Source organism: Drosophila mauritiana, chromosome X, assembly GCF_004382145.1.
Source record: "Drosophila mauritiana strain mau12 chromosome X, ASM438214v1, whole genome shotgun sequence".
NCBI classification, from domain to species: domain Eukaryota; kingdom Metazoa; phylum Arthropoda; class Insecta; order Diptera; family Drosophilidae; genus Drosophila; species Drosophila mauritiana.
In genome coordinates, this window is record NC_046672.1 from 22,372,553 (window position 1) to 22,399,495 (window position 26,943).

At 41.2% G+C, this 26,943-nt stretch overlaps 3 protein-coding genes and 1 long non-coding RNA gene across 7 annotated transcripts; 3 read left to right on the plus strand and 1 right to left on the minus strand.

The window, feature by feature from the left end:
• Positions 1 to 1,411: 1,411 nt before the first annotated feature.
• LOC117147733 (alpha-(1,3)-fucosyltransferase C-like) lies at positions 1,412 to 2,902 on the plus strand. The gene is given in 3 exon segments (XM_033314731.1): positions 1,412 to 1,453; positions 1,456 to 2,255; positions 2,450 to 2,902. Coding segments are annotated over 3 exon segments (1,278 nt in total). The 3' UTR covers positions 2,886 to 2,902.
• Positions 2,212 to 4,320, minus strand: LOC117147734. Of its 2 annotated transcripts, none has more exons than XR_004459864.1 (4): positions 4,118 to 4,320; positions 3,966 to 4,064; positions 2,367 to 2,986; positions 2,212 to 2,312 (listed from the first exon to the last, which is right to left on the minus strand). It is a non-coding gene; the product is annotated as an uncharacterized LOC117147734 (long non-coding RNA). The 2 variants fall into 2 exon arrangements; XR_004459863.1 differs by having other exon boundaries at positions 3,966 to 4,050; positions 4,118 to 4,319.
• A 5,968-nt stretch (positions 4,321 to 10,288) lies between these two features.
• LOC117147005 (protein stoned-A) lies at positions 10,289 to 14,988 on the plus strand. Of its 3 annotated transcripts, none has more exons than XM_033313685.1 (3): positions 10,289 to 10,390; positions 11,811 to 13,242; positions 13,687 to 14,988. In XM_033313685.1, exons 2-3 carry the CDS (start codon positions 11,967 to 11,969, stop codon positions 14,961 to 14,963), a joined length of 2,553 nt encoding a protein of 850 aa, XP_033169576.1. In that variant the 5' UTR covers positions 10,289 to 10,390; positions 11,811 to 11,966; the 3' UTR covers positions 14,964 to 14,988. The 3 variants fall into 3 exon arrangements, with proteins under 3 accessions (XP_033169576.1, XP_033169578.1, XP_033169577.1); XM_033313687.1 differs by having other exon boundaries at positions 10,297 to 10,390; positions 11,938 to 13,242; XM_033313686.1 differs by lacking the exon at positions 10,289 to 10,390 and adding an exon at positions 11,316 to 11,697.
• Positions 14,989 to 15,000: 12 nt separating this feature from the next.
• On the plus strand, positions 15,001 to 26,880 carry LOC117147004 (protein stoned-B). The gene is made up of 7 exons (XM_033313684.1): positions 15,001 to 15,129; positions 17,531 to 19,150; positions 20,215 to 21,478; positions 21,697 to 21,948; positions 22,008 to 22,189; positions 24,723 to 24,933; positions 25,004 to 26,880. Exons 1-7 carry the CDS (start codon positions 15,018 to 15,020, stop codon positions 25,146 to 25,148), a joined length of 3,786 nt encoding a protein of 1,261 aa, XP_033169575.1. The 5' UTR covers positions 15,001 to 15,017; the 3' UTR covers positions 25,149 to 26,880.
• Positions 26,881 to 26,943: the final 63 nt, after the last annotated feature.

The following is a 26,943-nucleotide window of genomic DNA, read 5'->3' on the forward strand; positions in this document are numbered from 1 at the left end:
CTTTGAACCCCCTAGGATTGTTTAGGGGGGAATTTATCGAAAAAAAAAACATAATGAAAGGAAGACAAGATTTAGCTTTTTTGCTTTTGGTCAAATTTTCTTAAATTTTGCGTATAGCATTTGATTAAAATTTTAGTATTAGGTGTGCGTGCGTAGAGGGCCTAGTGATGTAGACTTGTAGCAATGTTCGATCACATGCCACCCATAACTTCCTTTCCATGACCCTTGCATGCACTTTGGAAACAAAAAACAAAAAGTTTCAGCGTTTATTTACGACGGACAGGCGGATATGGCCAGATCAGCTGGGCTAGTGATCTGAAACGCTTCCTTATACTTGCTACATACTTTTCGACGTAGACGTACTCTACGACTAGGTACAAAAGTTTCTTCAGAAGTATTCTGAATATAATTGGAAACATGTTCGGCAAGATGATGCAATCACAGCATATTGGGTATTGGAAGTTAATTTCCAAGGTAGAAACTTTTGTGGGCCGTGATGCTATTGACAATTGACAGACTTATTCGACGCCGGACGGACTTGGGACTGTAATTGTACCAGCAGGCAAACAAATAAATATGTATATGTATACGTATGTACAAACACTACTCGTGATACCATTGTAATTTGTGTTCATGAAAATCGGCCATTAAATTCGATTCCACGACGTCCGCGACCAACAAAACGGTCAGAGCATTAGGATAATGGGCAGAGATTACTATGCCCCACTGCAATTAGCTGGCGAACTTAGGGGCAAGAGAAAAGCTGACACTTTTCCAAAGGCGATTTGAATGTCCGTCCACCAGAGTCGAATGTCCAGCAGATTTCGCAGATTTGCGACCTCAGATTCCGAGCTCCATTTGACTTTCAGTTGGATCTCCTAAGGACCCGCCTAGTCTATTGATTCGTGGTAGTCCCGTCTCTTCTAACTCGGTTCCTGAAGCGCTGCCTGGGCCCTAGTCACTCGCTAGCCATGTGAGGAGTGCGAGAGCCAGAAGTTTGATTCCAGGAGGTGGGGCTACAGGGCTCGATATCTCTAATCTAGCCGAATGTTTATGCAGCCAGGGTGTAGTGTGAGCTATGTGTGTTTGGTAGTTGGGTTTCAAGAACATATCGGACCGGCAATCAATAATGGACTGCCTTATCGGGCTCGCACCTTTCGTCAGGGAACTACGGCTATTGGTACAGTGAAGGCGGCCAACAAGTTGAAATCAGCTATTATATAAGGTGCTTAAAGTGGTATTTATTTAGCGTACTTAAGCCGTAAGGAATGTTAATTTTGTGTGTCCCTAACAATTGTTGTATACTCGTAATTTGGTTTCATAAGTATGTAAGCAATCCTTCAAATAACTAATACACTTCAAATGAGATCCTGGGCTGTTGTGCAGTACAAAACAAACCGCCATCTTTCTTATGTATTTAGGGAGGGTTCACTGTATCTTCGAAGTACCTGGCGGTTGTTATCTGGCCGAGTTAGGCACATGTCGATGGCTGTTCGATCGGCACGGTTGGTCTGTGGGCCGCGCGGCGTCCTCCTGCTGCTCCTTCTTGTCTTTCTCGGCGCCTTAGTGGTTCTTCACAAGGTTACTCAGTCACCTCTCCTTAATCAGAACGAAATCCTGCAAGATCACTTAAGGGGCCAGAATGAGCGGTATGTCAGATCCACCCGTACTATTCTCCTCTGGACCAAATTTTTTGGTGATTCGCGATGGAAGCTTTCCTGGGACACTTTGGGACCGCAGGAGCTGCGGGATGAGCTCCACTGTCCTGTCTATCAGTGCGAGATCAGCAACCAGCACGCATTCCTGCCCGCAGTGGAACTCTATGATGCCATTGTCTTCCATGCGGCGGAGATGTTTCCGCTCCTGCGACCGGTGCCCTCCCAGAGAAGTCCCCACCAGGCCTACGTATTCGCATTGATGGAACCGCCCGGGGAGACTAAGCATCGGCTGGACGACGAACAGGGATTCTATAACCTCACCATGACTTATCGCATTGACTCGGATGTATTTTGGCCCTACGGGCAGCTGCTGGACATCACAGCGGACGCCGTGGTAGCGCCCAGTTTGAAACCACCTTGGAGGAAGCCTCCTGCGGTCTTTAACGATTCCCTGGTTTGGGAACTCTGGTCGGGGAAGACGAAAACGGCCGCCTGGTTCGTCTCTCATTGCGAAACGTTGTCGAAAAGGGAGGTCTTGGCCAATAAGCTTCAGGAATTTTTTGACGTGGACATTTACGGAAATTGCGGAACACTCAGGTGAGGTTCTTTCAGGTGAACAACAATATTAAGCAAAACGCACGCAGATTTCTTAAACTGTCAACAAAAGTAAATTATTAAAAAATTCAATTAGTTTTAAATATTACATACCAAAGGCATATGCATATTTGTAGGCTATGATATCCACCCTCAAGTTCGTGAAAGTTTATTTCTAAATATTAATTCAATTTCAGCTGCATCCGGGGGGATCCGCACTGCGACGAGATGTTAGACACTGATTACTTTTTCTACCTGGCTTTTGAAAACTCGCTGTGCGACGACTACGTGACGGAGAAACTTTTTGACGCACTGCAACGGACCGTAATACCCGTGGTTTTCGGCGGAGCGGACTATTCCCGCATCCTGCCTCCGCACTCTTACGTCGATGCTAATCGCTTCAAGTCCGTGGAAGAGCTGGCCCAGTATATGAAGCTCGTGGTTGCAGATCCGGATTTGTATGTAAGCTACTTCTGGTGGCGCAGCCACTACCGCTTGGCCTACAGCTCCCCGTTTTGCGACCTTTGCGCCAAGCTACATGCTCCCGCATTTGGCCACAAGACACAGTTCTACGACGACATCCAATCCTGGTGGTTCAACAGTTGCCGCTTGCAAAGCCGAATACTTTTGTGAACTGTGCGCGGATTAGAAAGAGGTAGACAACCAGAAGTACAGGAAAATCGAAAAAGAGCGAGACGCACTTTGGGTTTCCCGCCGTCTATTTGGGTTCACTCCTGTGAAAAGAAACAAAGGTTTTCGATTAATTTTACGAATGTGCCCACACATGACTTAGGTTTTACGTTCCGGTCCCACTTGCTTTAAGTCGGAGAAGGTCAGGGTCAGCTTACGCATATTAGTAGATATTTTGCTGGGAATTATTCTAAAAAAACGGGCTTGGACCGTTTGTATTTTGACAAGGAGTATAACTTGTTCGTATTAACAAATAAATTGCTTTGGTTCCAAGTAAAAGTATACTTTAATGTGAAGCTCGAAAGGGATATTGAACAAAGACCTTATATCTCGCGCTTGTCATATATTATTCCACAGCATTTTGCATTATTTAAATTTCATTTCCAGGAATTTCCTTCACGTTTTAGTGGAAATCGTGGAGATAAATATAAAATTGTTTTAATAAAACAATTTCGTCTTTTAAGACCCCAAGGCCATAATGCGTAGCAAGAAACCACAAAAACTTGTTTAAAACAGTGGTTAAATTGCAGTCAGAATTTGGCCAGTGTTATGGCATACGGAAAACAGATAAACCAGCTGACTCGCTTGTTTTTCTTAAAAAATTGAAGGAGGTATTTCCATGCTTTTTGTTGTTCTGTCAAGTGAATGTGTATTTAAATAAATATGTATTATGCAGCATTGTTGAGCATAAGAGTAGCCGAAGCTAAGCCTATGTAGGACAAAACTAGGCAGTATGACAGAAAAATGAGCATTTTCTGGAGAATATATATAATCTTTGCGCCAGTATATCTAATTTGATGCAATAAGGCCTGCGACCAAGGTCGTCGTAGATTACAGCTTTGGGATCCTCCGAGGGCATCCTTTCGGGAGCGCCTTTTCTCCGGGTCGTAGTTAAATTTAGGGCCAAGCCTTTGTCTGAATATTTTTGTTGAGGGGTCTTTTCGCTCCTGCTAACATGAACATGATCGTTGTCGAACATATGCAAATTTCCATAAAATGGGTTACAGACTTTTGCAAACTCACTATTTTGTGCGTCCCTTATTCCCTTATGAAGTTCATCAAGATTAGGTGGCCTTGTACGAGTTCAGGTACGACCAAAGTTTATGCACTGCCGGTATAAGTCTTAACAAGTTGATGTAAATGTAAAAGATGATTAAAATTCTTATTATAATTACCAACGATAAACGCTGAATAATGCTGCGTGTGTGTTTAAGTGTTCACAGTAGGTCAGCCGGCTGTAGCCGGCAATAGAGGTTCCGCCTTGGTATTGCAACATCCAAAACTTTACATTACCAAGTCATTGTTTTCTATTAATGGTTTGTTTACCTTTTTTGTGTTAGAAATTACAGTTTACTTAGTGTTGTGTAACGTGCTCAAAGAAAAATATCGATGAATCGTTTTAAGTGTTTACCAGCCATTGAAAAATTATCAAAAAACGATGTGGCCTATCGATAAGTAGTATCGTACGTGGGAAGATAGATGGAAGCAGAGCTGGAACGCTATCGATTTTGAAAAAGCGTCAATACATCGATATATCAATGCTGCACTTTTTAAAATATATATGATATATAATAATAATAATAATATATAATAATATATATATATTTAAATAAATGTAAATGAATAAATGTTTTCAACAAAGAATACGGTTATTCGAGATCAACATTTTTCATTTCTTACTTATTCCTCAAAATACGATTTCAAAACATACCTTATACTGCTACTCCTACAGATTATTTCAAATCACAAATAATACAATTTTTCACGCGTACACTGTACGATCTAAATTTGCTGAAATATAATTTCAAGCTGAATTTATTTAGTATAAGTCCTAGCTTAAGTAGCTAACATGAAATTCGTAAAACTACTTATCTACAGACCGACTCGTAGTCGGGCCAATCTGGTGACCCGAGCGTGGGAGCACTTATCTCTAAAATATGCCACAACCGCTCACTGGAGGTTCAATTGAGTATTTTCATGTATACAGATATTTTGGTGTTACAGATTACAAATGTTATTTTAAATTTACGGTATGAGAGAAACAATATTATCTTGTATACAATGTCATGTTCATGTGTGACCATACTGACTCAGATATGCAAGGACACAAAGGTATTTTGAAATGTAAACATTTTTACTGTAACGATGCGTTTGTAACTAAGTACTTTTATTACAATTGTTGTTCCGATCTTTTAAAAAAATTTTCATTTCGAAAAAATTTTAAATGGCTTCGTGATTACCAGGTGAAATTTTTGATTCCTGTGATTCCCTTAAGATCACCTTTCTAGCGGAATTGCTGTCAGTGCCACAAGAAACAATACTTTTGGATGCATAATTTAGGATATTTCAAAAAGAACATAGAACGTATCTAAAATGAAAGTGACACAATATTGATCAAATCAAAGAATAAAAAAGAGAGAATGCTATAGTCGAGTTCCCCGACTATCAGTTAACCGATACCTCAGCTGGCGTGAATGCGAAATTTATTCATTTTTCTGGGATATCGAAAGATATTCGGGAATAAAATGAGACACAATTTAAAAATTGTTCCAAGGTGTGGGCGTGACCGGTTTGGAGGCTTTAGGGCGTGGAAAAAAGTTGTTTGGCAAATCAATAGAAATTTACAATACTAATGGTTCAAAAATGTGGGAGCGGCAGTTTTGGGCGGCTTTGAAGCGTTAGAGTGGCCGTGGCAAACATTTTTTGCAAATCGATAGAAATTATAAGACTAATAAAAATTTTAAAAAGTTACAGCCAACTTACAGTCACGCATCCTGTCCCTAGAATCTGTATGCTGAATCTCAACCTTATTGCTTTTATAGTTCCTAAGATCTCGACGTTCATACGGACAAACGGATGTGTCTAGATCGACTCGGCATTGATCCTGACCAAGAATATATATACTTTATATAGTCGAAAACGCTTCCTTCTGCCTGTTTCATACATTTTAACAAATCCTTTTACTCTACGAGTAAAGGATACTAAAACAAGAGAACGCTTTGGTGGAGTTTCTCCAGTTGTGTATCTGACACAATTTACGGAATTTTTTGAAAATTGATAAAAATAAGCATGAAAAATATTAATATAAAAATAAATCAAATAAATTTTCAAAAGTGTGGGAGTGGCAAAAAGTTGTTTGGTAAGGCGATAGAAATTTACAAGATTAACAATAAATGAAAAAATATAAAAAAAAATTGCAAAAGTTGGCGTGGCGTTAAGGGCGGTTTTTGGTCGTGGAAACAAACAAACATGCGCTGCGTCTACTTTTCCGGAATCTGCATGTTCTTATAGTTTCTCTAGTTCTTATAGTTCTTAAGATAAGTTCCTGAGACAGCCAGATCGACTCGACTTGATCCTGATCAAGAATATTCTTGATCATAAAGAATGTTCTTTATATGGTCGGAATCAGTTTACACTTTTATTCCGCGAATTACGGTTATTAAACGCAAGACATTAGGCGCTAAGCGTTGGCTTGCCACTTCGTTGGCGTGGGATGACACCTTTGCTTTATAACTTTAAATCCATGGATTACACGAGAGGGATTCCTATAATCGATTTCCTCGACTATCAGATACCTGTTGTACTATGTGATCGAAAACCCTTTCTTTTACAACTTACATATTTTTCTACAAGCCCCTGTAGAATTGAATTTTTTTAACAAAAAATGTTTCTTTTGATACCAAGAATAACAAATTGTTAAGCTATGCTTCATCAATTCCAAGTTCTGATTAAAAAAATATTTTTTTCATTGGAAGTTTCATTCATTTTCCCCAAAATCCGTATGCTCTCATAGTTTTCTCTTCATTACTTCTACTACTTCGGTTTCCTAACTTAAATAGACATGAAGTTGTAACAAGTCAAATTCCAAATACTTTTTATCTTTTTTTACTTCTCTTAAAAGACATTAGTAAGTAATGCATTTCTTTGGTGTTTGCTCCGCATAGAAAAAATTTCATAAATGATGTAGCTTAATACGGTGCACACTTTGACAACTGCCATAGTGTGGTATGGTATTAAGTACCAATGACAACAGAATTAGAATATTCCAATGTCTTTGCTACTACCAAATTATTGGCAACATCATTCATATTACTACAAAATATTGTCAACCACTCTAAAATGACTTTACACAAATAATGTTTAATCAATCAATAATACATAAAGGTATACATCTAAAAAAGTTAAAATAATAGTGAAGTAAATACTTTAAACTTTAAAACATGCTTGGCCTTTGGGCAATGATCGAAAATAGTAATTTAAATCTTAAAATCTTTTTAAGGTTTTTTCCTTCAAACTGCCTTCGAGTAATTCCATAAAGATAACTCGACCTTTCCCAATCTGTTTACTATACCTCTATGAATTATTGGTTCAATTTTAAATAATTTGTTTTTACCGAACAATTGAGTAGCCTTGAATTTGGAATTGTAGTGTAGGAGCATTTATTTTTGATATTCAATTCAAAATATTCAAAAAATAATAATATATTGTATAGAAAGGGGGCTTCCACTTGTATATGTACATACATTTGTCTATTTATCATGCAGTCTTCACCCGTAAACTGCTACCAACAACACCCTCAATTGTGTTTCGTCCAAAAGAAATAACTAAAATAATTGAAGACAATCTCAGTCCGAAGAAGTCCCGTATGCGGCGGTGTAACATCGGAAATGATCATCGAGCTGCACATTCTGCAGTTCGTTACATAATCCAGCTCTTCAATACCAGCACCAAACTTTGCTACTTCCAATGATAGAAAAGATCGATCATCATAATGATTCCAAAGAGTGGTAAGGACCACACAGTTCCTTTATCTCAAAGACCAATTAGTCTACTCTCATTTATTGCGAAACTATTCAAAAAATGCCTGCTAAACCGACTTAATCTACATCTACACAGCCGTATTAATAAACGTATCCCAAGCATTCGACAGAGTCTGGCCTGACGGCCCAATGTTTAATATTAAAACAGCTTTTTCAGAAAGAACACACAAGCTTCTATAGTCATAGCAGAAAGTTCGCAGTGCGGTGCAACACTGTCACTTTAGAAAATTGAGGCTGGTGTCCCTACAAATAGTCGCCTAATGGTATCCAAGTTTGCCGACGACACAACTATCCCTATCCGTTCAAGATCCCCAATCCAAGCTACAGCACAGCTGGCTTGTACCTCATAGACATTGAGAAGTGTCTCTCTAACTGGCGAATATACAAACGTAAGTATGATATATGAGAAGAAATGCAAGCACGTGACGTTTACGCTAAATAGACAACTTTGGCCACCACTGTTGTTGAACAAAATACCACGTCCGAAAGCAGATGAGGGAATGTATGAGTACCTATGAGTACACTTTGACATATGAGAAGACTCATATGGCGCAGTCAATTCATCTTGCATTCAAAGCCAACAACTTACACTGGCTGATCAACTCTGGCTCTCCGCTCAGCCTTGACCAAAAGTCTTACATTATAATTAAGTATTGAAACCTATCTGGACCTATGGCTCACAGCTATGGGGCAATACGGCAACAGCAATATTGACTTCATACAACAAATGGTTGAGAACCATCACTCGGGCACCGTGGTACGATCGGAATAAAAATATGCAAAGAGACTTAAGTATTCCATCAGTCATTAATGGAATTCCGAACTTAAGGAAAAATACCAAAGAATTCTTAGTCGACTTTCCCGACTATCAGATACCCGTTACTCATCTGGTAGAAATGCAAACGCGAATTTTCATAATTTTTCTTGGGTATATATAGATAATGGTGAATAAAATGAGAAACAAATTTAAATATTGTTTTAAAGTGTGGGCGTGGCAGTTTTGAGCAGTTTGTGGGCGTGGCAAAAAGTTTTTTTTAGCAAATTAATAAATATTTACAAGACAAATAAAACTATGAAAAAGAATCAATACATTTTTGCAAAGTGTGGGCGTGGAAAGGTTGGGTGGTTTGTGGGCGTTAGAGTGGGCGATTCAAATTCCTTTTTGGAAAATCGAAAGAAATTTGAAAAACTAATAAAAATATGAAAATTTATCAAAACATATTGCAAAAGGGTGGGCGTGGCAAATTTGAGCGGTTTGTGGGCTTTATAGTGGGCGTGGCAACATGAATCAACACATTTGATATGCGTCTATGTCTCTGGAAAATGTATACTTAATATCAACTCTCTAGCTTCTATAGTTCCTGAGATCTCAACCTTCATACGTCCGGACGGACAGATGACATGGCTAGATCGACTCGGCTATTGATCCTGATCAAGAATATATATACGTAATATGGTGGGTAACGCTTTCTTCTGCCTGTTACATACTTTTCAACGAATCTAGTATACCCTTTTACTCTACGACTAATGGGTATAACAAAATGCGATCTGACTTAAAGTTTTCATGAAATCACGTCCACACTTTTTTCAGAACAACACCATTCCTTGTTAATTGCATTAGATGTTTGATGATTCGGACTTATCCAAACAAAATTTAAAATTTTGCAATAATGCATGCCTGAGAGCTTTGTCTTAGAATTGTGAGTTCAAATAATTTGACGCCCTCTACATATTTGAGTGATTATTCAAATTCGGGTAAATCGAAAGACAAAGAGTTGGTTCTGAAAAAGTTAGTTTAATTTAAACATTATTCGATTATTTGAATATGCACGAAATATCACATATTTTCAGGGCTGAAACATGTTTAGGATACGCATGCGTCAGAAACAAGACTTAATAAAATGCCAAGTGTCATATGACAGTGACGCAGATGACAGCGCTTCTCTTTATATCCGTTACTAGTAAAGTAAAAGCGTATACTAGACTTGTTGAAAGGTATGTAACAGGCAGAAGGAAACGTTTCCGATCATATAAATTCTATAACAATAGCCGAGTCGATCTGGACCTGTCCTTCTGTCTTCCAGAGACGTAGATGCAAAACAAAAAACTTTTTACCGCATTATAACGTCACAAACTGCAAAAAACTGCCATGCCCACTCTTTTGAAATATATTCGGAAATTTTTATATATATATATTGATCAATTTTTAATTTTTTAATTTTGTTTCCCAATTTCTACCGATATTCCAAAAAATATTTTAATGTCTCGTTCACACTTCCAGTTGAGTAAAGGGTATCTGCTAGTTGGGGAAGCGGACTATTCTTATTTAATTCTCTCATTCTCGCATTCTCTCTTGTTAAAGTCCTTCTCTTGCAGAGCTTTCGGAGCAGCAAAAATCCCACAGGCGCAAAAAATAGCATAACAAAAGGCTAATGTCAGCTGTGGAAGGAAACTTCCTTAAGTACAGTGTTTTTCAGAGCTTTATGAAGCTTTTGCAGGATATACCGTTGGTGCGCCGTAACGCTGCTTCGTCGCTGCTGACGTCGCAGCTGACGAAAAGCACTTCCTACGGAATTTCACGACATTTAATTCATTCTGTGCTAGATTTCCCGATAGTTCAAATCAGAGGTAAAGACACCGAAGCGAATCAAAACGAAAAAATAAAGTCCTCTAAAAGCAAACAACGCTAAGTGCTTGTGTTAGGTCTTTGCTTATTTTAAAGTATATGCCAAAATATTATCTCCAAAAAAATTAGTGAGAAATGTGCTTTTTTTTCTCGTACAAATGATGTTCTTTCGATAATTGTGTGCACAAGAGTGAGACGCAAGTTGCATAATTTCCTGAAAGAAAACTTTGGAAATTCAGCTACGTACAATTTTTGAAAAGCGGGAATTGGCGGCTTACCAAAAGTTACAGTTTCTTGGGCTCCTATACCCCATACATATATAATTGTAGAGTTTAACTTTTCTATGTGACGCGTGTGTAAGTGGCCAAGTGTGTGTGACTTGTAGTGCGGGGGCGCTGTCTCTTTTGCACGAATACGTCGACTCGCTCGCCCTTGTCAGAAATTCAGTCTCTAGAGCATCGATTTTTCCCACCAACTCTCATTAGAAAGGAGAAGAAAATGAAAGAAAAACGAAGAAGTTATTAAAAAATAAAAGATAGAACGAAATTAAGACATTATTGAATTGTACCTATATTGTACCTATTACTCAAAATGGATAAAATTTTGCCTTATATGTATAACTATGATATCAAACTTATTTTTCACAGAGATCCTCGGTTTTTAGGTGCTCACTAGGGGTCTAAATTCAGTTTTTATTGTGAAGTACAATAAAACTGTACTTGTAATCCTATTCAAAAGTCGGTCTTCTATAATACAATACTGTAACCAACTTTTGCATTAATATTCTAAAAGATGTAACCTAAGCCGCATGAAAACCGTTTTGATAAATGTATTAAGTGGTAGGTAATCAACAAACCAAATTTGAGTTCTTTAAATAAGACAAGTGATTAGCAAAAATAAACAGCTAAAATGATAAAATTTGTGCCTAAAACGTGATAAATTCGCACCGTCCTAAGTGCAAGTAATTGGTATAAACAATGTGTCCGAATATGTTGCCTATTTTTACGGCCAGCAAAATATTTCTCCCTGGCATGCGAGATTGAGTTTCTGTGTGTGTGTGGGAGGGCTTTGAGCTTTGACTGACTCAACTGCAGCCGTTGCGTCTCTCTTTTGGTGTGAGGTGGGAAAGCTCTGGCAATTCGACAAGTTCACGTGTAGGTACACAATCGAGCTCTTTATATATACGTACATACATATGTGTGTATCAAATTTTCCGAAAACGATTTTTGATCTTAGATATACTTTAGGTTTTTCTTTGAGCTTAAGCGATAACGCCTGGAACATCCGAAAAACAGCCGATGAGGCGGCGGTGAGTGGGCCGGCAAATCGTTGAACCTATAGACACCCCAGTTTCGATACCGGTTCAATTTCGCGAGACGTACATATCTTACATAATCACTCCTCTGTTCCTCCCACCCGCAGTTCCAAGACCCCATCCAACTAGAACTAAACTGAATTCTACGTAGTCGCTGTAATCACACCGCCACCTTCATCTACAGCACGATTTCGTATTCGACCGGAGTCAGTAAGTTGTACGACCTCTTTGCAGACCGATCTCGATGTCTCCGCAATTAGATAATGCTTAAGCTACCAAAAAGCCTAAAAAAGAAAAAAAAGAAGTCGAAAAAGGATCAGGAGCTCTTCACCGAGGAGGAGCTTGAGCAGTACAAGCGGGACCTAAAGGCCAAACAGGAGGCGGCGGCCACAAAATCGGACGCCGGCGAATCCGACGGAGCGGCATCAGACGTTGAGGCCCACCACGAGCCAATAGCCCTTAACTCAGGGTTAGGCTCGGGATTATCCTCTAGCATCCTCAACGCCCAACAACAGTTATCGGATCAAAATCAGGGGGCTGCCGGCGGCGACGAGGAGTGGGCCAAATTTAAGGCACTTACATCAGGCGTCGATAGCATTCTACACAAAACCCAGGACGAGCTCGATCGGATCAAGAAGGAGTCATTTTACCAGCGACTGCCCTCTGCCGCTGAAAAAAAGAAACAGGAGGAGGAGGAGGCCGCTCGCCTTGAAGCCGAGCAGCAGGAGCGGGAAAGACAGCGCCTTGGGCAGATCGAGGCCCAACGGGACAAGTTAGCTGAGGCGGTTGTTCAGCTATCTGAATCAGAGGAGGAGGCAGGCGATTACGAGGCCGATGACATCTTTGCCACCGACTACATTGAGGCTATCACCAGCGGCGAGCTCCAACTAGCCGTTGTACCAGATTCCCCCGTCCTTGCCGACGACGGTCCCGATCCCTTTGACACCGCATACGCGGAGAAGGTTATTGTTGGTGCCGATAGAGCAAAAGGCAACAAGAAACTAGTGAGTCTTGGAGCAGCCGTTGAGGTTTTATCCGGTCGCGTGGACCGAGAGCACGCTGTCGCCCTAGCGAATCCCAAGCGAAAGTTAAGAAAGGGTATCCAGAACCTCCTTCTTAGCGAAAGCGTAGAGCTAGCTGATTCGGAATCGGAACTTCTGGCTGCCACTTCGAACGTCGAGCCTCAGCATAATTTGCTTGACGACCTCGACGAGGAACTATCCGAGTCATCGGTTCCCATTGATCTTAGTGTCTCCTTGCATTTGCACTTGATTAAGCACAAGCAGCCCATAGAGGAGGAGGAAGAGCTCGAGCACAAAGATCACGAAAATCAGCTGCTTAACCCGGATCTATCAGAATTCGATGCACTCAATGACGAAGAATACGACGAGTTCGCCGAACTAGCCGCGGAATCGCTGACCAAAAAGGAAGAGGTTACTGTCGTTAGCCAGGTTGCTTTGCCTGTCGCGCAGCTGCCCACTGAAGCCTTTGGAGAAGGTAGTTGGGCCGAATTTGAAAAGCAACCGGACCAAGAATCAGGTAAGAGTTCTCTGAGCTTTTCTGGTTAGTTTTTTTTTTAAAAGTACAATAATGACTTATAACCTTAACATTAGAGTGTAAATATATGGTAGTATTTTTTGTATTTGTGTAGATTCATGTTCTTAAATATAATCTTAGGTATTAACTCACAATTCAGTTGACTTTGAAAGTGCACCGTTTATATCTGCATTAATATATCTTTCTGCATTTATATATGTCTGAATAATTAAACTTTTTGGCCCGCCCACAAGCCGCTAATTTTTTATCATTATATTCTCGAATGTATATGGCAGATATGGCACAATATGTCCGAAAAATTATGAAATTTCACATTCTCACTTTCAATAGATTCCGTTAGTATCTGATAGTCGGAGATAATAACTTACTTATTTAAAGCCTTTTCAAATTTTCTAACCCACCAATTTACTCCTGTTTTATCCCTAGGAAAACCAAAGCGTCCGCCACCCCCAGTCCGTCCGCCTACAGGACCCCACATTGTGCCCGGTGCGATTTACGTGTCAGAGGACGAGGAGGAGAACCCGGAAGACGACCCCTTTAACACCAACTACGCAGAGCAAGTGATTAAGAAGACCACTGTACTTGAGGAAGACGACGACTTTGATCCGCGTGCGGAGGAACCGGCCACAGGGCCATCCTTTTTAGCAGCTCCACAACGCGATCTTCTCGCTGGTAGTGCTACCGACCTCAGTCAGGTGGTTCCCGCGCCCTTGGCGCCGACATTAAGCGTCGACCAAGAGGCAGAGGACTTTGATCCCTTCGATACATCGGCCGTATCGGCTCTGGTGCAACCCAAGTCCACGGAACTACGGTTTCTGGAGCGCGAGCTTCTTAACTATTCGGGCGTAGACGGAGTAACCCTCAAGCAGTCCCTGAGTGACCCAGACTTTGATCCACGGGCGGATCAAGAAGAACCAGCAGCACCGCAAGTAAAATTAGAGCAAAAAGAAACGGATTTCGATACAGCTCGACGAAAGTCCTCTCTAAGTCTAAACATCCAGGCCAAGAGCGTGGGCTTCCTGGAACCGGCACCAGATCTTCTCGGAGCGGGTAATGAGTTGGGAGCTAGTAAGAAGCCACTGACGCCGTACTACGCACCATCTGACAATCTTTTGCAGGAGCGTGAAAGAGAAACTGAGGACGTTGACCCCTTCGATACGTCTTATGTGCCTGAGGCAAAACTCAGCGATATAGAGCTGAAGCATATTGAAAAGGATTTGATCTCCGTATCCGCCAATCTACGGCACAGCCTTTCCGACCCCGATTTTGACCCCCGGGCTCCACCTACTCCTGTTCCAGCTGAAGTCTTGCTGGCCGTCGAGGAGAATATCAACATCAAGGTCTTGACACCCGCTCAAGAGCGTAAGAAGCTAACCAATTCAGGTGGAAGCGGCAAATCGGAGGAGGACATCGACCCATTTGACACATCCATAGCGGCAAATCTCCAGCCGGGCCAGACTGAGCTAAAACTTCTAGAAAACGAACTATTGCCGGAGACAAAGACTTCGGTGACTGACGTACTTGACGTGCAAAGCGACGCTCAGGAGTTGGGCTTGGGCGACAAGGTCCTCACGCCTTCGACCTCCTCAAGACCGTCCTTGCCCGCCCAGGATATAGACCCGTTCGACACTTCAATTGCGGAGAATCTAGCGCCCGGCGAGACAGAGATAAAGCTGCTGGAAAGCGAGCTGATCGAACGTTAAGATAAGATATATAGGCTATCTTTAATCGCAGAAAAGTAAAAGCCGAAATCGGAAATGGCTAATCCCTTTTTAATGGACGAAGACCTGGAAGGTTGCGATGCAGCGGCCAACCCGTTTCTCATGCAATCTGAACCTGAACCTAGTGCGGATAATCCTTTTATAGCAGGTATGTACAAATTTCCATTTAGATTCACAACTTTTTCCGATTTTTTTGAAAGGGAGTTAGGTATGCAACCCGAAGTTTAGATTAAACAAAACCCCCCTTACTGAGGAGTGACGAACGGAACCTAAATACACCATCTACAATTAATAATTCCTCTCGTTGAAACAGAAAATTTCCACTTGGGAAGCTTAATATTTTAAATGAGAAAATTAAAATAGTATTCTTATTTAGCTAAGCAGAATTTTTCGTAACAAAACCTTATTTTAGAGCTTTTGTAGATGGAAGGTGAGATATTAACGCCTTGCTTGAATTCCTTTTAAGTTTTAGACTTGATTACTTTAAGCGACTACAAACACGTCGAATTTGAAAGCCTCGGATAATGCGTTCCAAACACGTGACTGAAGGGGCGATAATTTAATAAAATCGTCTCCTATTGAAATTCCGAAATGGGCAACGGCCTGTATAACCATTAAAATTCTGGGTACTCTACGCTCATTTAAATTTGTTATTTATTTTTTTTATTTTATTTTAAAAAGATTAAATCTAGTATTAAATACTAAACTTAATATATATTGAGAACAAGTACTGGCTGCTGGTTCCTTCGACTCGAAATAATATTTACATATTCCGTTCCAAATATCAAATTTGGGTTTTTATTATAAAATTGTTCAGATTCAAATGTTTTCTTTTGAGGTATTGCGTAGAATGGTGGATGGGATTTGGGAAGCAAATTCAGTATCTCTCTCTTATTCTCTCAAGTTTATGGCAAGTGTCCAACATATGTTCGACGGATAGATTTTCCCCGCATAATGGGCAAGGAGTTGGATGGTAGAATGGCAGAGTATCTGTGTCTGAAGATGATGTCTCGTCAAGATGATCTTGGATTAAATTATTGATGACATTGACATTTACGGGACTAAAGAGTATCGATGGATCATCTAGATTGCCAGTATGGTTGGGTCGCTGTGGATACGGTTTTGTAGAGCAGAAATCGTAGAAAGGCTGTCGGTGCAAATTACAAATTGTCCTCTGTTTGAAGCCGCGAACTGACAGGCTTTTAGTATAAGGGCAGTTATGTAAGTTATGAGATATGTAAGGGCAGGTGCCCTCCAGCGATAATGTTGTGTTCTCAAACAACAGCGAAGGAAGTTGCTTCGGTCGATTTAGAGCCATCAGTGTATAGCCAGATACTGTTGCCGATCGCTTCTTATTGAGACAGAATACGGCTAAGAAACTCGGCACTCGTAGTTTTGTTCCTTGTGGAACTCGGCACATTTGTATTGATGTTGGGGGGACCAATAAGGCGGCGAGGATATAGCCTCTTGTGGTATAAGAGGCGGCCGGCCGAGCTGGGTGCAGTAGCTGGCACAGCGCCTGAGCGTACAGAGGCATCTGTATTTGCGATTCCGCTTACATTTGGCGCAGAAATCTTTTTTAAAAAGGGTGTTGGGAGTGGTGAATAGTCTTGGTAGAAGATGCATGGTGCATTCTAATATGCGATCAGACCTGCAGACCGCTGGGCAGACTTCTCCGAGTATGCAACGAGTGGGAGAGGTGGGGAACGCATTGATGGCTCGACGAACAGCTCCGTGGAAAGCTGGTAGGACTTCTTGTAGGTGGGACCATTGTCTATTTTAGAGAGCCTTAGTGCGCGAGTAATGTTATAAGAGTATTGGTGTGTCTACAGGAGTACTTGGAACTTGACAATTTAATAATGTTAAATCGAGATTCAAGTTGTTTTCTAAGATTAATGCAATGGTTTTTAAAATTAAGCTTTGAGTCGAAGGTTATACCCAGAATTTTTAAGTGGTCTACACTTTTAATACAATTATTCTTATACATAATGTCAGTAAATGTACATCGTTGGTTTTTACAATGCATTACAAAATTGGAATGCTTGGATGTGTGGCCTAACAGTTGGCATGATTTACACCCCATTGGGTTGGGATTGTATCATATTCCCTAGCCTTGACGGAATGCCATGAAACGTCCAGTTTGGTGGCTAAACTATAAAGATAGAAGGGGATCCTGCGCTATGCCGAAAACATTTTGTACGACCTATCTGGTTTTTTATTAGTTTGCTTATCGATCTTATGGGAATCAAGCTTTAATATCTAGACCTATATTAAATAAAGCTATGTCTAACCAAGTAATGCAAAGCAGTAAATAAGATAATATATTTTTATATAGAAATATAGATATGCAGTAGCTATAGAAACCCTTGAAATTCAAGGGTTTTCCGCTTATCCGTTCTTGATTACTAAACTGTGCGCCGTATACCGTGACTCAACGAGTGTTAAAACTCAATATAATACTTTATCCGATAATACAAGATAAATGAAAGCAACTTAAATGTTATTTTCGGATTGCTCAATATTTACTATCTGTTCACTTTCATATTTAGCTACCGGCGCTTCAAATCCCTTTTCCTTTGGTGCCGACGATCTCGAGTTGGGGGCGGAGCCAGAAGCGGAGGCCACACATGACAACGAACTCGACCCGGCGATGAGTTTCTTCGGCACTACCATCGAGGCTGAGGACGACGCGTTAAGTTTGAAATCAGGCGCCGAGGAGGAGGATGAGGGTAAGAAGCCGCCTCAGTCACAGCCACAGTTGCAATCACACGCGCACCCGCCCCCGCCACGCCCACTGGTTCCTCCACAGAGCACCCAAGACTTAATTAGTACGGTGTCCAGTCAGTTAGACGAAACTAGTTCCGAGCTACTAGGTCGTATACCGGCCACCCGATCTCCCAGCCCGGTTTCGATGCGGGATCTGCACTCGCCCAGCCCCACTCCGGATTCGGGACTAGCCGATCTTCTGGATATGTCGGTGGATAGTGGATCGAGTGCCCATACTCAAGGCATGGAGGCGGACTTAATTAGTGGTGTGGCAGGCGGTGTGCCGCTAGATAATCCCTTTGCAGTGCCGACAGCGATGCCTAATATTCAGGCGGCAGTTCCACTTCCTGCAACACCGATGAAACAACCCCCTCGCCCACCACCGCCTCGTCCTGCCCCGCCACGTCCCGCTCCACCGGGTCAGGCAGCACCACAAAGACCTCCACCACCGTTGGCCGCAGCTGCTCCACCGCCAGCCGCGCCAGAAGCGGATGACCTTTTGGATATGTTTGGTACTACGGCATGTAAGCCGGCCAAGCCACCACCACATAAATCCAAGGAGGACATACTAAGTCTCTTTGAGCAACCGCATGCACCACCTGCCCAACCAGCATCCAAGCCGGATTTACTGCATGACGATCTGCAGGAGGCGATTGGGGAGGGTGTACCGCCGGAACAAGAGGAGTCAGACACGGAGCAGAGGAATGGAATTAGCTCTCGAGATGAACCAGTATTTACTTCCCTACTTATACGACCAGACGAAAGCACCCATGATATAACATCCCAACCACAGGCGGCTACTGGATTGGAACGACAGGTGAATAACATGGCTGCACCACCGGGAACCGCCAGCACGCAGAGGGCCACCACGCCGGATATTGAGATCACCACGGTAGAGGACCTGCCGCGATCTGATGACGAGGATGAGCCGGAGGCTATGCAGGAGCCGGAATCAGAGACGAAACCACAAATCGAACCCGATATGGAGCCCGAGATCGTCTCTGATCACAGCCCACCAACAGAACGCATTGTGACCACCCAGGCAGCTCTAGTCGATGGTGAGCCAATAGCCGGCGAGCCCGAGCCGGAAGAAATGGACACCGGTCTAGACTTTCCGCTGGCTTCCAGCGGCCAGTTGTCTGCTAACCCCTTCGCCAGCCCCGAGGAAGAGGAGCCGAACTTCGAGCCCATGCCAGCGGTAGTTGCCAATATATTTGCAGTGAACGATCCGGACTCGCAGATGGAGACCCCGAAAGCGCCCAGCCATACAGCCAATATCTTTGCTTCCGATCCAGACGAGTTCGACGCCTTCTCAGCCAAGTTTGACTCGGTGAAGAAGGACAACATCAGCATAATGGAGGGCTTTGGCGGTTCCGGAGCGATAACGCCCACGGGCAGCGATGGTAAGTTTTATTTATCAAGATCGAAAATATGACTTAGATTTACCAATAAAGACAGGGAATAAAGCTATCTTCGGCTATATATCCTAGTGAGGACCGAATAAAAAAACGATATGCGTATAAACAACAGCACCATTTCTTTTGTAGTTTTTTCAAGAAATAATTAGACTACTCCTATGGCAGCTTCACTTATTTCCATATATAAGCAAGTCATTTTCCGACTTTTTCGATGATCTTCGATTTTAATAAAATTAAAACTGAAATTACAACATCAACAAAGTGATGTTAGATTAATAAAAACGAAACTATGATTTATTTTTAAATAGTTTTTCTAGTATTCCTATGGTAGCTATTGTGAAAAACTTTGTTTACTCAATTCGAGCAAATTATTATCAATAGCAACGAAGGTCTAGTTTTTTCCCGATTATTCCCATGGCAGCTATGTACATATATGATATAGTGGTTGGACCCGACCGATCTGACTTAAATAAATAATATCAATATAATACCTGCAAAAAAAAAGACTTGGGGAAATTTCTTTCAATGCTCCAAAATGGTTAATGTCAAATTTTGTTACGATTAAAAGTGACATTTACAAGCAATGTATTTCAAAACAAGAGACTATCAGATACTCGTTACTCAGCTACTCGAAATGCGAACGCGAATTTTCATATTTTTTCTGGGATACCATACAGATATTAATATCTAATGGTAGATATTGGTGAATAAAGTAAGAAAAAATTTTAAAATTGTTCAAACGTGTGATCGTGACAGTTTTGTGCTGCTTGTGGGCGTTAGATTGGTCGTGGCAACATTTTTAAACAGACTTGCGCTGCGTCTATATCTCTGGAAGCTTCATGCTTAATCTCAACTAGCCTTTATAGTTCCTGAGATCTCGACGTTCATACGGACGGACAGACGGATAGTTCCAGATCGACTCGACTATCGATCCTGATCAAGAATATATACACTCTATATGGTCGGAAACACTTTTACACTTTCACTTATAGTACCGGCTATAATAATTGTTGAAGTTTATTAAATCAATGAATCGACGCTTTTTTCAGCTTGGGGAGATAGTGCTTTCCGATCGGCCACAGTCTCGGCTAATGCCTTTGGCGACACCAATTCGGCGGATGATGGATTCGGCAACGAGGACGATGATTTCTATTCAATGCAGGCGCCTGCACGCGCTGACTCCGTGGAATCTGTGGACAAGGATTTCAGCGTGGTGATCCGCCCGATGGCAGAGGGAACTTGTGGGGTGGCTCCCCAACTTGCGCCACCACCGCCGCCGGCGCGTAGTGTTAACCAGGCACAGACCACATCGCTACCTGGCTTAACCGTCAATCCGTTCGAGGATGTTAGTGGCCTCCCGGCTCCGGGGCCGCCACCAACCGATGGAACCGCCATTAAACGCACGGACTCGCAGGAAACTCCACAGACACCACTCTATGACGAGGATGTATCACAACCGCTGGAGGAGTTCCCGAGACTCCATTACATTGGACCGGGATGGGAAATGCAACTGCGGCAGCCCAACAAGAAGAAGATCACCGGTCAGCGCTTCTGGAAAAAAATTTTTGTCCGACTGGTGGTGCAGAACGACGTGCCGGTGGTTCAGCTGCTTAACCAGACGGGCGATAAGCAACCCTTTCAAGAACTGCCCTTACAACCCTCGTATTCTGTGTCGGAGATCGGGGCCCAGCAGTATGATCAGTTCGGCAAGATTTTCACGATGAAACTGCAGTACATATTCTACAAGGAAAGACCCGGCGTTAGACCCGGTCAAGTGACCAAGGCGGAGCGGATCACAAATAAGCTGACCAAATTTGCACAATATGCCATCGCTGGCGACTACGAAGGCGTCAAGGAGTTTGGAAGCGATCTCAAAAAACTTGGCCTGCCTGTAGAGCATGCCCCGCAGTCATCCCAACTCTTCAAGATTGGCTCAATGAACTACGAGGACATGAAGCAGTTCTCGGTCTGCATCGAGGAGGCATTGTTCAAGCTTCCGGCTCTTCGGGATCGGGCGTTGACATACAAAATGGAGGAGGTCCAGGTAACCGCCGTTGATGAAATCACTGTGGAACAGGACTTCGAGGGCAAGATCCTCAAACAGATAGCCCGGGTGCGACTCTTCTTCCTCGCCTTTCTTACCGGCATGCCCACCATCGAATTAGGCGTAAACGATATGTGGCGGCAGGGAAAGGAGGTCGTCGGCCGGCACGACATCATTCCGGTGGCCACCGAGGAGTGGATCAGGCTGGAGGCCGTTGAGTTTCATAGTGTTGTTAATCAGCAGGAGTATGAGAGAACGCGCACCATCAAGTAAGTAGAAATTGGCGTTACACATAAAGTATGATGATTCGAGATCCATATGATTAGCTGCGTCGATTTGACTATGTCCTTCTGTCTGTCCGTATGAACGACTATATCTCTGAAACTATAGCAGTTAATTTTTAAATGAACGTAAACAAACATTTTTTAAAACTGAACATAAGTTACTATGTACCTATCCACTTGTAAAAAATCCCGATCCTGTGCAGGTTTCAACCACCAGACGCGAACTATATTGAGCTGCTCCGCTTCCGAGTGCGTCCGCCCAAGAATCGGGAACTTCCGCTGCAGCTGAAGGCAACCTGGTGCGTTAGCGGCAACAAGGTGGAACTGCGGGCCGACATTTTGGTGCCTGGATTCACCTCCCGCAAGTTAGGCCAAATCCCTTGCGAGGATGTCTCCGTTCGCTTCCCCATACCCGAATGCTGGATCTACCTGTTCCGTGTGGAGAAGCACTTCAGGTAGGTGTTTCTGGCAATAATCAAATGGCCTTTGAGTATTTAATTGTTGTCTGGAACAGATATGGTTCGGTTAAGTCAGCTCATCGGCGAACAGGCAAGATCAAGGGTATCGAGCGAATCCTGGGTGCCGTCGACACGCTTCAGGAGTCGCTGATCGAGGTGACCTCCGGACAGGCCAAATACGAGCATCATCATCGGGCCATTGTGTGGCGTTGTCCCCGTTTGCCCAAAGAGGGTCAAGGTGAGTTTTACCTAAAGCATTGCATAATAATGCATTCTTGATAAAAGCATTCAAAATTCTAATTTATTTGACAAACATGTTCTTGTGGGCGAAATATTCGTCGTTGGTGTTTGTTTCCCTCTTCACCTTTCGTGTCCGGAGTAGTATTCCACGAAGAAAGAAATAAGTTCTGTCTGTGTTGTCCTTTAAGAGTTCCAAAGTATATGAAACTTTAAGCAAGAACAATCACTCAAATGCCAAAAAAAGTCACCTCCTTTAGAGGTAAAACTAGAGACAATGCTATAGTCGACTTCCCCGACTATCTCCCCGTTACTCAGAAAGTGGAAATGGGAACGCGAAATTTAGAAATTTTTCTGGGATATCGATAGATATTGTTGAATAAAATGAGCAAATATTTAAAAAAATTTCAAAATTGTGTTTGTGGCAGTTTTTACGGTTTATGGGCGTAAGAGTGGACGTGGCATAAATTTTTTTGGCAGATCGATAGAAATAGACTAAAAAATAAATTTAAAAATATCAAAACATTTTGCAAAAGTGTGGGCGTGGCAAATTTGAGCGGTTTGTGGGCGTTATAGTGGCCGTGGCAATATGAATCAACAAACTTGATCTGCGTCTATGCCTCTGGGAACTGTATATTAATTCTCAACTCTTTAGCTTTTATATTTTCTGAGATGTCAACGTAAATACGGACATGGCCAGATCGACTCGGCTATTATTTCTGATCAAGAATATACTTTATATAGTCGGAAACGCTTCCTGCCTGTTACATACTTTTCAGCGAATCTAGTAAATCCTTTTACTCTGCGACTAACAGGTTTAACAAGAGAGAACGCTATAGTCGACTTACCTGCCTAAAAGATACGCGTTGGTGGAAGTGGGAACGAGAAATTTCTAAATTTTCAAAAACACCTTTAAAAAGTCTGGTGACATCAATGTTGGGTGTTTGTGGGCGTTAAAATTTCAAGAGTAATACAAAAATTAAAAAATATTTTAATACTTTTTAAAAGTCTGGGCGTGACAATTTTGGATGTTGGTGGGCGTTAGAATGGGCGTGGGCAAAATAATTTTGGTATACCGATAGAAATTGGAAGAAGAGTAATAGAATGCAAATATATCAAAAACTGCCACGCCCACATATTTAGTCATTTTTTTAAATTTTTTCATAATTTCATTAGTCTTGTAAATTTCTATCGATTCGGTCACGCCCACACTTTGCAACAATTTTAAATTTTTTTCTCATTTTATTTCCCAATATCTTTCAATATCCCAGAAAATTGATCAGCGCTGGAATTTCTGCTGTTGTTCTGGGCAATCGAATTCTACTTTTTTTCAATTTATTTGTACAATTCAGATTGTTCATAAAAAACTAAAAGAACCTGTTTAATTGTCGTGTAGTATCTATGTAGCTTAAAATTGTTTTTGGCTTAGTTTAGTGAAAAAACAGAACTTGGAAATTCTACTGTTTAGGAATGTGTATGTTTTTCAAACTTCTCAAGGTGCAATATTCTAGAACATATTATTTTACTATTTATCCAAAAATTGCATTTCCTTGAATGCTGAATTTGAACATTACTTTTCACAAGCGACTAAACTCGGACAAGGTATACCTTGGCAAACGTGGTGGCACCTTTCTAGTATGTTCGTAAAATGTAATTGTATTTGTGAATGTATGTGGTATGCTTTATTTTGCCAATGAACGCAAAGGTAATACAAGGAAATGTGTGATAGAAAAATAGTTAAAATTTTTACAGCGTCTGCGAAACGAGTACCCAAATTTGTATCACCTGGTCAACGTAGTCCACTCGGTTCCTGCAACACAAGTCAGCAGTGAAGAATATGCTTAGTGAAAATAATGCTCACTAATAAATGATGCTACAGGTTCAGGGGGCAGCTTTGCGATATTTATACAAGGATATCAAATAATATTCGTTAAAGTCCCGGAGTCCGTGACTTACTGTTGATTTTTATTTTGAGTGGAATAAATAAATAAATAAATGGAATAAAATTATCATTATTTTAAATCTTGTAATCTTGATCAAAACATTTTTTTTTAAATTTGAAGATCAACGAAAAAAATCTGCACTTAAAAAAATCATTGTGAAAACGGTTTAGTTGTTGAATGTTAGAGTTTTTCGTACAATTTTTTTTATATCATTTTTTTGGTTGATTTTTCGTTGGGAATAAATTTAGATATATGTAAACAAGATTCAGTAACAAAATTGGCCCATTTTTTAATATTTACTTGTGTGGATTAAGCCAGCAGCCATGTTTTTTTTTTAATTTTCTATACGAACCCTGTACTAAGATTTCTAGCTTATTTTGAAAATTATCCTAATCCGCTCTTAGGCGAGCCACAAAACTTGTGCGTTCTTTTTGTTAAAATTAGAACCTCATAATTATTTGCATATGATCTGTGAAATCAAATCAATCAAAATTTGTATAGAGTCCGGGGGCCCTTTAATATGACCCCTACGTGGACGTATTGACATGTACTCAATCGCAATGCATTTACCTTGACCCTTTCCCCCGGTAGGAGCGTACACCACACATCAGCTTGTGTGCCGAATGGCCCTTACATCGTATGACCAGATTCCAAGCGAGCTGGCGCCATACGCATTCGTGGAGTTTACTATGCCCGCCACGCAGGTCTCGCATACCACTGTGCGCTCCGTGAGTGTACAGGATTCGGATGCCGATGAACCGCCAGAGAAGTACGTCCGCTATTTGGCACGGCACGAGTACAAGTAAGTAGTTAAGACGATGGAATCATGGTAAAAATATCGCCATTTTCTCATGTGTTATTTTCGCTACCAGGGTTGGCATCGAGACCACGCACGGCGAGTCCACGAATGCGTATTTGGCGGCAACGCGTCCTATTCGCGAGGAGCCGCCCAGCACGGCAACCAAGCCTACTGCTTCCCCGGTTCCGCCCAGCGATTCGGACACGGACTCTAACTAAGTAAGCTAGCTGCTGCGTTCCGTTGCCACAGTAGGGTTCAACCGGAACTTCACAGTTTCATGTAAATGGAAAGGCAGTGCCATCAAGCGGATTTTTGTAGATATTCCTCGTGCATGGTTTTCCTTATCGTTCTTGTTATATACATACATACATATTATACAATACGGTGTTAAGTGCAGCAATTGAAGAGTGCAAATAAAGCAGACGAAGGAGAAACTGACGAAAAGGTCATTGCTGTGTAAAAAGCCAAATGAACGAATCCAAGAAGGAGCTAATGGATCTGTGGACACGTCAGCGGAGTTAGCAAAAGCATCTTAGGTGACCTATAATCTATAAACCATATGCCACAGCCATTGTCACATGACCTAAAAAAATTAAACTTCGTTACTTGTAGACATATGATCACGTTAATGTTAATTGATATCAGACCAGAATCGTACTTAAAGTCAACCCAACATATGCATAGTGGTTATAATCGCAATACACACAGACTCATACAAGCGAACAAAGAAGAACTGAAACGGATGTTTCCCTAAGGCAGAAAAATTAAAAGCAATTTCCCCTCATAGCGTTCTAAAAGCATAGGCTCAAATGCACGGAAGCTTAACCAATAAAAATAAGATAACACATCGCTGGCTCCAGTTTTCCACTTCGCATAATGTTAACATTAGCATTACCGTGTAAGTTTCTGGCGAAAGCTGCAAGCATAGATTAATCAACATGGAGTGAGCTGCCAGCCTTAAACGACATTAACCTACCCTGGAACGAGCTGCCAGCTTTACAAAGTTAACCAATACTGGTCACCATACATGTGTGGGATGTGAAACTTGAAACTATCCATAGCCATCATATACACTTAGGTTTATGTACACCATTAATTTCATAAATTTAGAAATGAATTGAAAACTACAAACAAAAGCAAAAACGTAAACGAAAATGCATATTCAAATGTTATTGTTGTGAATTAAATTAAATTATATTCAAAATAAACTACAAAGTAATGGGAAACAATATAGGCAAATCATCTTTGTTGACGCAGAAAGTGTATAAGAAACCGAAAAGCTATATATATTTAAAACTTAAATAAATATTTGCCATACATATTGATTTATTAATTGAGTTTTCAAAAAAATTTGAATACAAGTTGAATATAAATATATTCTTCATCCCGGACTAACAACTTCCTAAAAGGCTTGAATTTTTTCGCTTTCTTGTCCTCTGGATAACTCAATAATTCATGTCAAACAGCTCTACTAAGAACTCTTTAAACGGCTCATAACGGATTCATTAACATAAATAGAGAATGTGTATATTGTACCCCTAAGAAATGATTCTTTATTCATGTATTATGTATGTTGCACTATTTACGTTTAATTCTACATATATTATCGGATATATCATATATACTGTATGTACAATAAAAAAGAAGAAAATCTATGCAAAAAAACCGGTCGGTTGACGATCGCCCTAACATGTTATATTTATAAAATAATTATACAACCCTCGACGGTCCCGACGTTATATATGCCCCGATGTGTGTTCTAATGTGGGCATATACTGCGCTGGCATTTGTTGGTAATTTACAAATATACAAATTTGTGGCGCAAGCTAAATGGCATTAACAAATAACCTAATTACAATATAATAAATATTACGAAGCGAACAAAAACGCATTATGATGGAACAATATCTAGTCAAATGAGAAAATAAATATTGGAGCAACAAATATTAAGCAATGCAAACTGTCACCTTGGCTTTATCTGGGAATCTGTACTCCTTATTGAACTGCTGTTTC

Bases quoted from the DNA above. Each gene is read 5' to 3' on its own strand.
- LOC117147004 (XM_033313684.1), top strand. From the start codon at position 15,018: ATGGCTAATCCCTTTTTAATGGACGAAGACCTGGAAGGTTGCGATGCA. The intron at 21,949-22,007 runs GTAGGTGTTTCT...TGTCTGGAACAG, and splicing joins CGTGTGGAGAAGCACTTCAG to ATATGGTTCGGTTAAGTCAG. The intron at 24,934-25,003 runs GTAAGTAGTTAA...TTTCGCTACCAG, and splicing joins TTGGCACGGCACGAGTACAA to GGTTGGCATCGAGACCACGC.
- LOC117147005 (XM_033313685.1), top strand. From the start codon at position 11,967: ATGCTTAAGCTACCAAAAAGCCTAAAAAAGAAAAAAAAGAAGTCGAAA. The intron at 13,243-13,686 runs GTAAGAGTTCTC...TTTTATCCCTAG, and splicing joins GCAACCGGACCAAGAATCAG to GAAAACCAAAGCGTCCGCCA.